This window comes from Dipteris shenzhenensis, chromosome 14 (assembly GCF_047967505.1).
Source record: "Dipteris shenzhenensis isolate YYH24624 ecotype China chromosome 14, Dip_SZ_1.0, whole genome shotgun sequence".
Classification (NCBI taxonomy): Eukaryota; Viridiplantae; Streptophyta; class Polypodiopsida; order Gleicheniales; family Dipteridaceae; genus Dipteris; species Dipteris shenzhenensis.
In genome coordinates, this window is record NC_141609.1 from 52908021 (window position 1) to 52923352 (window position 15332).

Below are 15332 nucleotides of genomic sequence, written 5' to 3' on the forward strand. Positions count from 1 at the left end.
AAGCTTACTCCAAAAGAGACTGTGCTGTCAAACATACGATTGTCTCTGAAAACTCAAAGCAATTTGAAGTCACAAGAGAATCTTAGCACTGAAAAGAAATGACAAGATTTGAAAGAGAAGCATCCGAAATAAAGCAAGGAGAAGACGATGTGAATCTCATTCAAAGAATGGACGTGAAATGCAAGGGAAACAGAGAGAAGGAAAATGATGAGATTTCACCGCAAGAGTCTATTCCATGATAGAAAAAACAAAGAAATAAGCTTCCTGTTTAAAAGAAAGGAAGAAATTTAAACAAGTTCAAAACAGTGCTCAGAAATGAGAAGGAAGAGAAATGAGAGAATGCAAAAAGTATAATAGTTGGATGGGAGAATACAAACAGTACAAGTATGGTTGAAAAACCAAGGTTTTCAATTTGATTACAAGTCAAAACCTAATGGGAAAATAATGGAAAAATAGAGGCAACAAGTGAGCTCTACATTTTGCTTTGTCCATTGAATAAAGAAATAGGAAAGGCATGTCATTTTATTGACCTCCGCTAGCCAATATTACACTCAGTTTTATTCACCTTGTCCTTCCATGTCACCAACCCAAGGGTCTTGAGCCCAAATTTTTTTTAATGTAGATTCTTAGATAGCAAATCCTACTAGTGAATAGTCCCTCTCATATATAAAGTTAAACAGTGCAACCATACAACATTAACTATGCACTGAAAAGGCAAATTCAATGATTCTATAGTTGTCTATGCAAATCCCTCTTCAAATTGATAATAGAATCAAACAGTCTGTCATATTGACACCTATATAAACCATGAAATAGGTCCAACAAACTCACAATATGTGAGTGAAACAGACACGTGTCAATTGTTGAGTAAAAAATAACTACTCTTACAACATGTTGGTTCTAATATCCTTGGTTACCATCTGCTTTGTGCACTAGAATACTATGCAAACCTCTTTAGAGTGAAGAATTCAAACCATGTATTATATATGCAAACCTCTTTGAGAGCTGATAGAATTTAAGAATTCAACTACCTTGAGGTAGATACAAAAAACTTGTGCAACTTGTTATCCAGCTTTTGGAATTAAACAGAAATATCATATTTGTAGAATATTAAACACTTTTATATGATATATCATATCTACAATTCTTGGTTATCATTACAATTCCTCATCAAAGAAGGTAAATACATCCCAATCATGAAAAAAAAAATGCAACGACCTCATAGAGAGTTCAGATTAGAGCCTATAAAATTGTGAAAGCAGTCCAGATATACCATGCGGAAGGAATACAATGAATATAGAAGTATCTGCAGACCCTGAAGCCCTCAATTTAAATAATTGACACTTTTTTTAGATAGTTCTCTACTCCAATAATTGAGCACCTGCATATGTGTCTCTGAAGATGGCAGTCTGTTGCTGCTCCAACTTGGCTGAACCGGTAAATTCTGAAAGGCCATAGAGGGGAAACTTCTGCCACATCTTCAAATAAAAAATGACGAAGGATGCCCTGCCAGCCCATACTGCAAAACTGCCAGAATTATATAAAAACAATCAAGCTCCCTTCAATTTCAAGGAAACACACTCTTTCAACCTCCGTAAAAGCATCATCCACCCAGTGGAATGTCCTAAAACAAATTATGAGGCAGTCTAGCAGGAAAGGCTCAGCGAACAAAATCCTTTTGCACTGGCTCCATGGTACAACCTAGCATCTTGTGCACATTTTCACATATAATATCCCAAGGAATAGCTGCATGAATAAGCCCAAAACTGTTTTGTAAGGCCTTAGACATTTCACTGTAACACTAGCTGGTGAACAAAAAGCGTAAGTCAGCCTCTGTAAGTCTTCCAATGGCTTCAGCAGAGCCACCCACCGTTCTGGCAACAATTGACAAACATGAAATCAAAGTCCTGGAAAAACACCACCAGTATGCCTTGTTGAAAAGTGTGAAAGATGAACTATGCAGAAAACAAATAAAAAAGATACCCTTCAAAGACCAACTGCTTCTTCTCTTGAAGTCTGAGAATTCGCTCCTCAATTGTGTTCTCTATAATGAATCTCACAACCCTGAGGTCAAAAAACAACTTGAGGGTTTTTCACCTTGAACATGTAGGAGCACCGCAAGGACAATTTACTTTGGAAAACAGATACATGAATCCTTAGATTAGAAAGATTTAAGTGAGAAACACACTGTATTCACTCAAGGCACCGTTGGTAAAGAGTCGTTCGCCAGAATTATTTTCAAGAATGATAACTTACCTTATGGGCTTGTACTGACCAAGACGATGAATTCGATCTTGAGCTTGTTGCTCGACAGCCGGATTCCACCATGGGTCCATCAAGAAAACCTGAGCATCTCCAGTCATTTGAAATTTTGAGCAGGGGAATAGTGCACTCTTCAGGCTTACTATTATACAGGGACTTGCATAAAAGCCAAGCTTCAAAATGTCCTCAATGATTGAATCCCATCCAATAATGTACACAAGCATTAAGGAATATTAAACCCAGGACACCATTCGTGTTCAGAATCCTTTTTTCCCAGAGAATTCGAGTTCGGAATCTTGGCTTCCATACTCCATTTATTGAAGCTCACTCCCCAAAAGGTCAAAACAGAATGACCATGACCTTAAATCAAGACTGCAAATAAACTGGTTAAAAACAATGCTTGAAGAGTTCAGGATGGTACATGGGAAGCAACAGTGAGGTTAAGAGCAACACCACCAGCCTTGAGGCTCATGAGAAATATCTGCAGTCCAATTGGAAAGGATACCATTGAGCATTATGTTGGAATAAGCCTTATAAGAAACAAAAAAATCTGGATTTATACACCCCTACATTTAAACCCTTAATTTTGGCCACATTACCTTGCAATCAGGATCATTTGTAAACTTCTCAATCATTTGATCCCTTGCCAAAATGGACATGCTTCCATCAAGCTTCACACACTTAATGCCACACTGAGCAGGGCAAAATGCAAGTATATTTATCAGCTTACATTACATGGCAGCATCAAATTACCAAATAAAATGGCAGAAATGATGCATACCTTTTCTAGTCGAAAGCCAATCAAGTCCAGAAAGGAAGTGAACTGACTGAACACAATAGCCTTTGCAGCATTGTCTTTGTATAGCATAAGTGCAATTTCTTCCCTCTGCAAGAGGGCATTGATAGAGAACCAATTCAAACTTAGAACTTTGTTCACAATCAGTGTTGCTCTCTAGCTGCCCACCAGCCCCCCGGTCCCCCAGAAAAACAAACAGAACGGTGCATTATTTCTTCCAAAAATGGTAGGTAACATATCATACAAACTATTTTCCATAATATTAAAGGCCGCAAAGTATTAACAAGAGTACAACACCCATTCTCACCTACTTCGTTAAGACACTATGTTGCATTATTTCTTCCAAAAATGGTAGGTAACATATCATACAAACTATTTTCCATAATATTAAAGGCCGCAAAGTATTAACAAGAGTACAACACCCATTCTCATCTACTTCGTTAAGACACTATGTTAATGAGCAAAGAGATTCAATGAGGAGAAATAAACTAGAGAACCCACAGTTTGTATTTATCCAGGCAAATATAGGTCAAATAAGATCAGGATTAAGAGATGAGGGACAGGCATAACTTTTGAAGAAAATATAAGATAATATCCGCTTACAAGCATTAAGGGTTTAAATTTCAAACCAATTACAAATCAAATTATGGTTGGGAAGAGGATTCTTAAGAAGACCTACTTGTGATAAAAGAAAAATGGACACATTAACTATACAATTGAGCCTTGATCCCACGAACTATCGTCTACAGAAGACTTCGGTAGGTAGCTAGAAAGACCTAGGAAATTAATGGCAAAATATGTAATAAAATTCCAAATAATGCATGTATTAGACAGTTAGAAACACTATTGAAATGGAATATAAAGGACGTGGCCTAGACCGAGCTGTGATGTTGACAAATTGTGCAGATTGATCAACGGTACAAAGATTAATAGTAAAAGGCACATGAGGACCATAAAGAACTTCATGGGCATTGAAAGGAACCCTGCTAGTGAGCTCAAGGTCCCATCAGAGCAGTCCTCTCACAAGCTCATTAAGCTTCTGCCCTCAGACAAGCCATAATTTCAAAACTTCATAAGATATTTTTGGAGAGCTGGATTATTGAAGTGTATAAAATGATTTTTCTCACCCCTCTATGCAAGTTTTAGCGACACTATTGCCTCTTGTCAGCTTCATAAAGGCATCTATTTGCCAGAATGCTACTTAATTTTTCGAAACAGCAAGTGCATACTACATGCACTGTCACTACTAGGAGGTGCATGCAAAATTGTGAGAAGAGTAAATAATTATCGAGAGGCATGTCATAAACGCTGCCTTATGCACTCCTTCAACATTTGGAGTACCAATGGCATTGTAAACAGGGAGAAAGCCTCGCCCATAACCCACTCCCTCTCCTGCTCACTACTACCTGAACTGAGAGAATAATGCACTCAAACACAACTGGAACTGTGGAGTGAGTGTGACAATCTAAGGGAGCGGAAATGTTAACAGCTGGAAACAAGGGGCTGCTCTGATGCAGACCCTTGCTGCTGCTATCCAGAGCTGAACCAGGATCTGTAAATGAACCTGTAGATGCCAAGGGGCAGATCTGCTGCTCAGCTTCACTCAATTGAGAATTGAAGACAGAGAAAATCCCCCAGATTCTTCATTGAAGCAACACGAGATTAGTTATTACAACCAATAGGAGCAGAATTTTGTTATGCTACGCCAAGTTACCAACCATATGACTTTACATACCACCAGTTGCTGCCAAAAACTCGGCCTCAGTCAAAAAGAGATATTGATGCTCTACTTCTTGCTCATCCAGCCAAAGCCAAGTGAAGAAGTGTCACCTATCATGGACTTCATGTCCTATTAAATATCACAAACCCTTCAGTTGATAGGGTTTTGGATATCCATGTAAAGACATGTACCCAAGGATCCTATTAGCTAATCCAAAGGCCAACCTTGGAATGTACCACATACTGTGGCACATGCCTTACCTAGAAGTAACATCTAATGTCAGCCATGTCTGCGCCGGCATATCCAAGTGAAACCCTGCTCCCTAACCAAATCGATCACCTCTCCCCCCCTTGAAAAAGACCTATCTATTAGAAGCTTTAAACAATACAAATCAAACACTGTGAGGAGCTGAAAAAGAATTCATGGTTGTCTTGCAGTCCACCCCTCAAGGTCGTATCTCATTGCCTATAGTACCCAAAAACAGGCACCAACAACCAAGGGGGTATACGACCAGCAGATAGCTTGATCCGTGAAGATATACAAGATACCTACAAGCCACACCTTGCAGAAATGCTCACCGCTTTCAGCACTCTTCCTAGAACCCTCCATGCCCTGCTCTCAGATGGCACGCAAAGTATAGATGATATCATGCCAAATCCTGATGAGGGTGGCTGCAAGGTGAGTCTTCTAAACACTAACCAATACATCTCACTGTGTCACCCCAATGAGGGAGCACAAATCCCATACAGTCACAACAGGATCTGCATCCAATTAAAGGGCCTTCTAATTCTCATACCCCACCTCTTCTTCAAAATAAGATCAGCAACTATTTTTTTCTTCTTGCACAAAAAAATGCATCCTCTCTCAATTCAAGGGCTATTGCCACCCAAGGCTTCGAGGTGCCCTATACTGGCAAGTCGAAAGCTGAACTGAAAATGAGTCAACTGTGCTTTGTATTCCGGCAGCTTGCTGCATGACCCAGCTGTAGCTAGTTTTGTACATTATACCCGTGTGGCCCTGAAAAAAACTAGCCAAGGTATCCACACAACAGCTTAAACATTATTTGCATCGTGAGCCTCCATTGAAGTTTGGAAATGAGTCTTCATAAATATGCGGATAGCAGGAGCACTAAAAAACCCCTTGATTTCCCAGAGAAAAGAAACATCTACTACTCAAGAAAAAACACGATAAGGAGCACAAAAACACTTCAAACCGTACAGTTTATAACTCTGTCCCAAAAGAATAGGTAAGCCTCTGCAAACAACCCTCATTGCACAAATTAAGAAGTTGCAAAACACAACTGCATCATGGTTGCAACTTGCAAGCCACCTAACAGAAGCAAGGATCATGTATGATTACACCTCATATGATAGCTAATGCTGAGGCCTAGATCTGCCCACACTCATGAAGCAGTTGCATAGCCCCCAAAATCCAAAAAGGGAGCCAAAAAAGTGTGTCTGCCTTAGGAAACAGCTTGGGTTGGAAAGTAGGTATTTTGCCGTGCCTGAGGAGATCGTGCACAAACTCCATGATTGCAGGCCTCCTCTCAAGTAAGCGGTCTCTTGCCCACTCTTAAACTCCATGATTGCAGGCCTCCTCTCATGTAAGCGGTCTCTTGCCCACTCTTATCGCCTTACCACCATGGGGGCTCTTCTCCTTCTGCCATTCTATCAATCTCAAAGGAGACTGCATTGAGTGAACTAGTCATGCATGAGTGATTACTGGTTGAGTGAAGTGATAAGGAGGGCAAAGTGTTTCCCACAGACGAAAAGCATATGGGATAAGGGGGGATTCAGGTCACCAAATAGCAATTAACAGACCCAATCTTCACCAATTGCCAGTCAGCCAACAGCTGATGCCTTGGATGCATCACCAAATTTCCGTTATTTCAAAATGAAGTCTTTAAAAAATAAGTCCATGCGCACTTCTTGCAAAGAAGCCATCGTCGCTTTCAGTCCAGCAAATCTACTCTAAGCAACCCAAGGAACTGATGCACTGGTGGAAAGAAAACCACTTTTGTAATCCACCCTTTTCAAATCCTTCAGACTTGGCAAAGCTTTCTGAATCATGACACAACTTCAATATAGAACCTCATGGCCCATGAACATCATTCAAATTGCAAGCACCAAAAGAAAGCTTCAAACCTTAATTCTCGATGTTATCTTTGATAAATATTACAAGGACTGGAAAACAAAGATTATTAACAAATGTAGAAAGCACAAGTATACTCTATAATTCCAAACATGTATATTCAACATACCAAAGCATCAATTTTGGTGCTGGTTTGAAACTCATCCAAATTGATTCGATGTAAAATGCTATTGCGTTTGTACCCTTTCAATTTGATCATGTTTCCCTGGTGACTGCATAAGTTGTTTGATCCCATCAAATCAACTGTGAGAGCATTCTGGCATACAGGGCAAGGAGGAGCTTGACCACTGCCAGCAGCCGAGAGGTACTCTTGAATACAAGCTTTGCAGAATGTATGTTTGCAAGCAGTAGTCTACTCAAAAAGGGAAAAAGAGACAGAGGATCAGTCCAGGAAAGGTTTTTAAAAAATTCCATCCTTCAAAAAGCATTGAGAAGAGTTTTTCAACAGATACTTACAACAGCCTCCTCTAAAGAATCGTTGCAGATGCTGCATACTGCATCGACAGAGGTTGCACCTGGCATCTTACTCTGACTAGGAAAAGATGATCCTGTTCTAGAATAGACAACCAAGTAGGGGTGGTCCACAGCCTGCAAGAGTAATAGAAAATATATAGTTCTATAATCAGTTGGAAAAGCTTTAAAACAATCAGAAAAATAAAACTTTAAACAAACTAAGTCCACAAAACAGGTTATAAGGACATCAAACCTGGCGTAACCTTGTCAGCAAATCAAATATGTGAGCATAGTTGTTCAGTAGAGTTCCTGTTGTAATATACCTGGGTAGTCCATAGTGTCAACTATCAAACTAGACAAGCTCTCAAACCACTACATTAAAAGACTCACGTTGCAAGGGCAAGAGAGTTCTCCTGTTAAACCTTCTACTAAAAGCCAGAGACAGTCCATGGGATTATAATAGAAATCACGACAGAAAAAATCATGGAAATTACACAATTAGGCCTAGCTATCTACTTACGTGTTGAATTGAGACTGGCTTTGAGTGTATAAGGCTTGATAAAAATCTTCTTCTCTAGTATCAAAAGTGTCACGACGTAAAATTTTCTGAAACCCAAAACAGCTATTACTTCCATGAACTTAAGACTTCACAATTCAAAAGACCTAGAGTACAAATTTCACACAGGCATTACCGTGCTAGGAGGAAGAGCTAGATCAGCTGCACGCTCCAACTTAGTCCTCCTTAAAAGGATGCTGTCAAGCAGCTTATACTTCAGAAGTATCATGGCTTTCCGACCATCATTTGTGTACCCCCACTTCTTTATTGGATTAGCGATAAACTGGCCACCAGATCACACAAACAGGTTACAGCCACAACACTCCACCCACGAGAGAAACAGCAAGCATGTTGCTTACTGAAATTTCAGATTTGTATTCCTACACCTTTAAGGTTAAAGAAGGAGACGATAACTTAGCCACTTCTTATACAAAAAATCAGCATCACTTTCTCCTTAGTGTTGACTACAGAAGGTGGTCCATAGACAGCACACCTTATTCCACCAACAGAAATGAGAAAGTGGAGAATGCTTGCAGTGATCACACTTCCGCCATTCCTTTCCAAAACTGCACAGACAACATTGGATCCCCACCTTATCAAAAACCCAAACCAAATGTGCACCAGGATATAGCATTTGCTCCATTAAAAAGAACACTGAGTCTTATGGACCCAAGGTCCTGACAAAGTAGAAGAAACCATGCTTAACAATCACCTACAAAGAACAAGCCCAACGATCAGGCAGGATCAGATCTGTTACTGACACAAGAACAGGAGGCAATAAGCACTATCCATTTTGCATCATTCATACAAAATGCTCATGGCTAAACGGAACACCGCATATATTTTTCACCCGAATATAATTTTCAAGAAACCCAGTCACCTGTAATCAAGGGATCTGCAATCACAAACTTTGCAGTAATAATATGAAAAAGGTTTGATCTCCAAAAATCGCACCTGCGCCATTCAAAAACCAGAAGGGAAATGAGGCATGAGTATCCATCAAATTAAGTAAAGTTACAAAACTGTAGCAGTTATGAAAAAAGCATATCAAGCTTCATTCCTGATAACAGGGCATGCTTGTTTCAATACATAAAACTATATTCCTGAAAGCACTTTCCTAGATATTTTACATGGCCCATCTACGCCTCCACAAAAATCATTAAGCCTGACCGATGAGGTTACCAAATATGTTGCCTGTCATCTCAATTTACCATGAGGGTGGCAGACATGAGCACGTGAAGGTCATGCCAATGAGTACATCTGAGGGCTGCATGGACTGCCACATGGCAGCAACATAGCATGACCTGTGGGCAGCACAACTGACTCATAGACTGAAGGCTGTCCAAGAACCCAAAGTGGGCTGGAAAGAGGGGCAAAAGATTCTGATTGAGTCAGAAGTTCCAGAAACCATGACTGGTGGTTTACATACCTAGTCAAGTGTTGTTAACCTGGTCAGGGGTCCTACAGACATGATCAGGGATCTGGTTTAAGATCCAGTAGGCCAGATTAAAGCAGGGGGCAGACTGCCCACCCCCATCTATAAATAGTGGGCCTAGGGCCTATCCTACTCATCCAGCAGAAAATCTCACAGCAGCCATTGAAGCCCCTTCACCTAGGCACATGGCAAGAGTAGAAAGAAAGAAAGAAAGAAACTTTATTAAAATTCTTCGAAGGACCAAAGGGTCTATGAGACTGAAAGAACCTGATACAATGAGCTGAAAGAGTCGAGCTTCTAAGCAAGCATCACCACCCATGACGAATACAAACTAGTCATGATCATAAAGACACCAATACACAAAAAGAAATCTTTGAGCTCGTAGAGAAGATGGAATCTAGCAGCACTGCGATGAGCTGGGAGCTGGCAGAGACGTCAAGCCTGGGAGGGGATCGACGATGTATGGGCTACAATGGCATAAAGCCTATGATAGAGCACTGATGACTGTCCGTATGTGTGGTCCGTTGTGGTCTCCTACCTATGGCCCTGCACCGAGGAGCAAGTGCCAATGTCACTCCTGTCGGCCATGCCTTGGATCTAGTGAGCATGGAGGGAAGGTCCCCTAGTTTGATTTATGCCTCAACCCGCTGGCGAGTCTGTCGTATCTCTTGCCCCCTGGTCCTTGAATCTCCCTAGCTAGATAGTCATGCCAATCAAAGGATGGATTGATAATCTACAGAATGCTCACTCGTGATGGTGACTCTATGGACAGACATGATGGTGGTACCTAGACATCCAAAACATTCTCATGAGTTCGGTGAATTTGTTTGACAACACAACATCATGTGGACACAATGATGATTGTGATGCAGATTGGCATGAAAAGTTCAAGGACCTTTGAAAATTGTACCTAATGGAGCAAGAAACCAATGCACGAGGATGAGAGCCTGAACTAACACTTTCAAAATTGTACCTAAAGAAGCAAGAGACCAAGCAAGTGAATTAATACTTGATGTTGAGAGCTCTCCCAAAAGGGCTGATGAAACGTCTCATTGATTGGGAGTATGTAGTGACGTAGGAGCATAAGCCCATTGTAAACTTTTAGTGCGAAGTGAGGTTATAGTGGGCTTGTAGATGTGAAATATATTGGAGACGAGAAAAGGTGGCCTTGATGAAAATATACGAAAATCAACATTGGAAAATTTTTGAGGCACAAAGATGTGCTAGAAAGTAACAGCCACCACTTTCTTCTTGCACACTCATTCTAGCTGCTCTGATAGATTCAAGACTCTCTACATTGCATAGAGCTCTTCAGATGAATACTTGTATTGCTATTGCAGGTGTGCATACAAGTTATGATAAAGGTAGATAGTAGGTAGAATTTGATTGAGTTGACAAAGGTAGATAGTAGGTAGAATTTGTAGTGGATAGGACACACACACACACACACACACACACAATTGACCTTGGGTCAATTTGAGAAGAGATAGGATATGGTGTTGAACACAGTGGCTAGGCTTTGTAAATTGACCTTCGGTCCATTTAATTGATCACTCACACACAATGATAATGACTGAGTTTGTTTTTTTGATAGCTGTATGAGCAACTTTTGATGGAAAACAATGAGTGATTATATGGCAAACTGTTAACTGTTATTTCCTGCAGCAAGAGGGAAAATACTTGATACGATAATACGAGTATATTTGGTATAGCCCTGCCAATTTTGTGAAAGATATCAAATGGCATACTTTATTGGAATAGTCTTGGATTTAAACTTTTAGTATTGTTAATTACATGTTGAACTAATATATGCACCATATGTTATGGAGACTCTTACTAGAACTTGGCAATGACCAGAAATTACTGATGCATACCTTGACAACTGATTCCTGCAAACAAGATGATGCATGTGATCAGTTATGTAAATGTTGAAGATTTACGTTGAGAGAGCAATAGTAGCTGGGTGAAGCCCGTGAGAGTGGGATTGGCTGAGTTCTCGTGTGGATGTTTCTCTACTGAGAAGAGACCAAATGTTAGGCTTGAGCTTGATTGGTATTGTGAGCAATGTCTACGTTCAACTTCCCTAAGAGCCTGAAAGAGTTAGTTCTCTGAGCAAGAGATTGATCAATTGAAATCCTCTTGGTGGAGTGTTCTTTAGTTGATTTCTGGAAAACTTTTTCTAGCTAGTGTAAAATTGCATCCATAGGAGCTTTGGGGGACCTTCTCTACACTTGGACAACATTCCAGCAGAGTTAGGTTGATAAATGAGCTCTTGAAAGACTTATGCTCATTAAACATTTTTTTACTTAAAACATTTTTATACTTCTAGCTGCTTATGAATTTGACAGTCATGACTAGATTTATATTTGTATTTCTATTTCTATTTCTATTTCTATTTTTATATTTATATACAATTAAACTTCGAACTAGTTAATATGATAAAATATGAGAGCCTTGTGCTGCAGAAAAACAAATTCCTGAGTCTTTAGCTATGTTGAGAATCTAGTTATCTTAAGATGAGCATAAAATGTAACAACTAAAATTTCAACCTATTCAATACAACAATATATGTCAGCATTATGAGGCTTGTTGTGGGCTGTGGAATTTCTAAACAGCAACACTTAATAAGGTTAAGCATTGTTGGGCCATTATGAGGCTTGTTGTGGGCTGTGGAATTTCTAAACAGCAACATTTAATAAGGTTAAGCATTGTTGGGCAGTCTCTGTTTACAGAATGGACCTTGTATACTCCAGGTAAAACCTTGGCAAGGCACTTGGAGGGCAGGTTTTCGCTTTTGCAAATGGATCCTCTCTGTTCCATGCACAAAGGATTTGCAGAATTGCTGCGACCGATTCCATGGCCTTTCAAGGAAAGTTCCCGACAATATGTATGTACGTATGTATCCTCTAAAATGAATATCACTGACAATGTTGAAAACCAAATAAACTCCATCACACATGACAGCACTATGACATCATCCACACACAACGATGGGTGTAGGCCATATATGCCCTCATACAAACATATACACACACCCACATATAGTCGAGCATCCATTTATATAAAGGTCTTTGTACTGAATTTCTGTCAGCACTCCAGATGTGAAGGGAAGACTCAATCATGACAAAGGCTAACACTAAAGGAGAAGGCTAATAAAAAAGGAATCGCTTGTGAAGACTATACGATTTCATTTAAGGCTATCCCAAACGAGCACTTCTAAGCAAAAAATGCTTAGACAATCTAGCTGATAGGGCAACACTCCACTTAAGATAGAAAAAATTTATCTAGAACAATGAAACAAAAGGAAAAAAAAAGAGCCTTCAGTTTTTAACCTTTTACAATAAGTGAGACTGTTACATTCAAGGAATTCTCATAAACTTGTGGTCAGAAACAAAACGTATGTATCATCATTGAAATGATTGTTGCTCTCACATACGTGCACATTAACGCAGCCACACACACATAAGCATCACTTTATTATACAAATGTCTTTATACTGAAAGATTAGCAGAAGAGGGCAACCATACATACAAGAGAGTATATTTCCCCAACACGATTTTGAAGTGGCGTTCCACTAAGAGCCCACTTGAAGTTAGACCGCAAGGCAAACACTGCCTTTGCCGTGCTGCACTTCCTGTCCTTTATGGAATGAGCCTGAAGCAAACAACACAGAAAATTACAAAGAAGCGCTACAAAAGCTAGATAATTTGGAAACAGTACATTTTCCTCTCGAAAAAAGGCACAGCTTGCTTACTAGAATCACCATCAAACAAGGCATGATAGCACAAAATGGGCGAAAATTTATTTCCCTTCATAAAAACCTCACAAGCCAACTCTCTCTCTCTCTCTCTCTCTCTCTCTCTCTCTCTACACCTGCTGCAAGGCTTACTCTACCTCATCAAGAATCACACGGTTCCATTTTACTGCATGCAAAACAGAGATACCCTTTGATCTCTGATCAGATGACCCAGCATTCAAGTCTTCTACAGACTTCAAAGCTTCTGTGAGGGCCCCTTCTAGCTCTTCTGCTTGAAATTTTCTTTTTCTGCCTCTCGAGCTTTGAGACTTGTCCTCCACATCTGTCCTGCCCAGCTTTAGTTCCAAATTTATCTCGCCACCTAGTGAGCTTTTCTTTCCTGCAATTACTCCCTTCCTCTGACCTAGAACCTTCCTCTGAGTTCGGGATGCTGTCTTCTTCATTTGTTTGGCTTGTTTCTCTGTTTTCCGGGCATAAGGACCACAGAAGTAGCGCTGATGCACGGATAATCGATCAGGATAGAAAAGCTTCCCACACCACCTGCAGGATTCTTTTGCAGGTAAAACACTGACTCGGTGCTCCAATTCAACGATTGCATACGTGGTCAAGACAATGTCGTAATCCGCAAGTTCAGAAATGTCTTTGCACCTCTTCGCCCCATGATAAACCAGGACTCTCACACTCCCTTCTTTCGTGAACCGAGCAATTTCATTTCTCCACTGAATCACAGCAACTAAAGGGCACACCACCAATGTGGCGTTTAATTGAGGTGATTCTCGAACAGAGTCGTTTGAAGGATCCATGTCGGGCAGCAAAGGTGGGCAACTTCTTCGAGAGGAAGGGTTTAGACAGGAACCCTGTGACAAATCCAGTAAGCTACTCATTTTCCTCTGAGCTCGGCTTGTTAGAATGAGAGAGATGGCTTGAATAGTCTTCCCCATTCCCATTTCATCTGCCAAAATCCCCCCTCTAGTGACGGATTCTTCCTGTCTTAAACTCCATCCTAACCACTCTTTCTGAAAAGGCAATAAAGGCATGAGGAGCTCGGGAGGAGGCTCTCGGGCTTCCATAAATTCTTTCTTTGATAACGCTTCAAGATCAATGTCCTCATTATCAGCCCACGGTCCCCAATTCTCCAACTCATCCTCCCAACACTGCCACTCTAGTTTGTTACCATCATCCTCTTTACGTAATGCCTTCTTTCTACCCTTCAAAGCCTTCACCCCCTTGGATGACTTTTTCGGAAGACCTGCTGAGAGATCGCTCCCTTTTAGCAAAGCTTCGCCCTCTTCTGAGAGCGGAATTACGAAATCTTCAGTATCTGACTCAAGGTCCTTGCCTGAGCTAACTTGGATCACTTGATCAGATGCATGTGGGAGGAAATCTGCCATTTGTTTCTTTCCCTTGCATAGAGGCCTCTTTCTCCTTGCCTTGGTATATGATTCGGTCTCAAGTTCTTCATTGTCATCTGCAGAACGATATGATGCATTAGCATGTGAATAGAAAGAAAGTAGCAAACAACATTCCAACACGGGCAGCGACGATTACCGCTACTGCAGTCACTTATGCTGATCACATCGTAGAACTCACTGTCGCTGGTACTGCTTAATTTCTCGTAAGCTTCCGAGTTGTCTTGAAGAAGCAACTTTTTCACTGCAAGCATCAAAGTCCAAGGTTAACATTTGTGACAAGACGCGAGTTATCAGAAGGAATTAGAATAGACCAACCGACGGAAAACCTTTATTGGAGCTGCGCGCAGCAGCGCCGCGCCTGGGTCGTCCCATGTTGAGACCGGCGCGTGGGGAGAGGTTTCAGAATGGAATGAGGAGGAATGAGAGAGAGCAACCTAAATAGTGCCAAGTCGGCGAAACTCGCGAGCTTCACCAACAAGTTGGCGGGAATTTTTACAACCTATTACGTACTTTAAGCAAGACGCACAAATACAACATACAACAACAACAAGGTGGCAATGAAATGATATCGCCTTATGGAAGGGCACAATAAAAAAATTTGTGGAATGCTTGTCAAGCGTGCATATTGTATTTGACATTGTTGCTCCAAATATCGTCTAGACGTGAACCATACATTGTTGTTAATTCTTTGAATTGTTAAAGTTTTTTCAAGGTTGAGGTCACATACCCAAAGGAGTGCCAAATTTTCTACAATCCACCCAAAAAAAAAGACATTGGGAGTAACTATTAG

At 40.5% G+C, this 15332-nt stretch overlaps 1 protein-coding gene across 1 annotated transcript; it reads right to left on the reverse strand.

Moving 5' to 3' along the window:
• Window positions 1-1174: 1174 nt before the first annotated feature.
• LOC147894810 (Helicase protein with RING/U-box domain-containing protein) lies at window positions 1175-15016 on the reverse strand. The gene is made up of 17 exons (XM_087384536.1): window positions 14869-15016; window positions 14679-14783; window positions 13268-14598; window positions 12905-13027; window positions 8819-8892; window positions 8432-8504; window positions 8075-8221; window positions 7903-7988; window positions 7636-7705; window positions 7386-7517; window positions 7039-7281; window positions 3044-3148; window positions 2862-2954; window positions 2684-2743; window positions 2257-2345; window positions 1984-2064; window positions 1175-1874 (listed from the first exon to the last, which is right to left on the reverse strand). The coding sequence occupies exons 1-17, from the start codon at window positions 14912-14914 to the stop codon at window positions 1802-1804; spliced, it is 2931 nt and encodes a 976-aa protein (XP_087240662.1). The 5' UTR covers window positions 14915-15016; the 3' UTR covers window positions 1175-1801.
• Between the last annotated feature and the right edge of the window lie 316 nt (window positions 15017-15332).

Coding starts and splice junctions, on each gene's coding strand:
- LOC147894810 (XM_087384536.1), bottom strand. CDS start 14,914: ATGGGACGACCCAGGCGCGGCGCTGCTGCGCGCAGCTCCAATAAAG. Junction 14,784..14,868: donor TGCGCGCAGCTCCAATAAAG/GTTTTCCGTCGG, acceptor TGATGCTTGCAG/TGAAAAAGTTGCTTCTTCAA. Junction 14,599..14,678: donor CATAAGTGACTGCAGTAGCG/GTAATCGTCGCT, acceptor ATCGTTCTGCAG/ATGACAATGAAGAACTTGAG.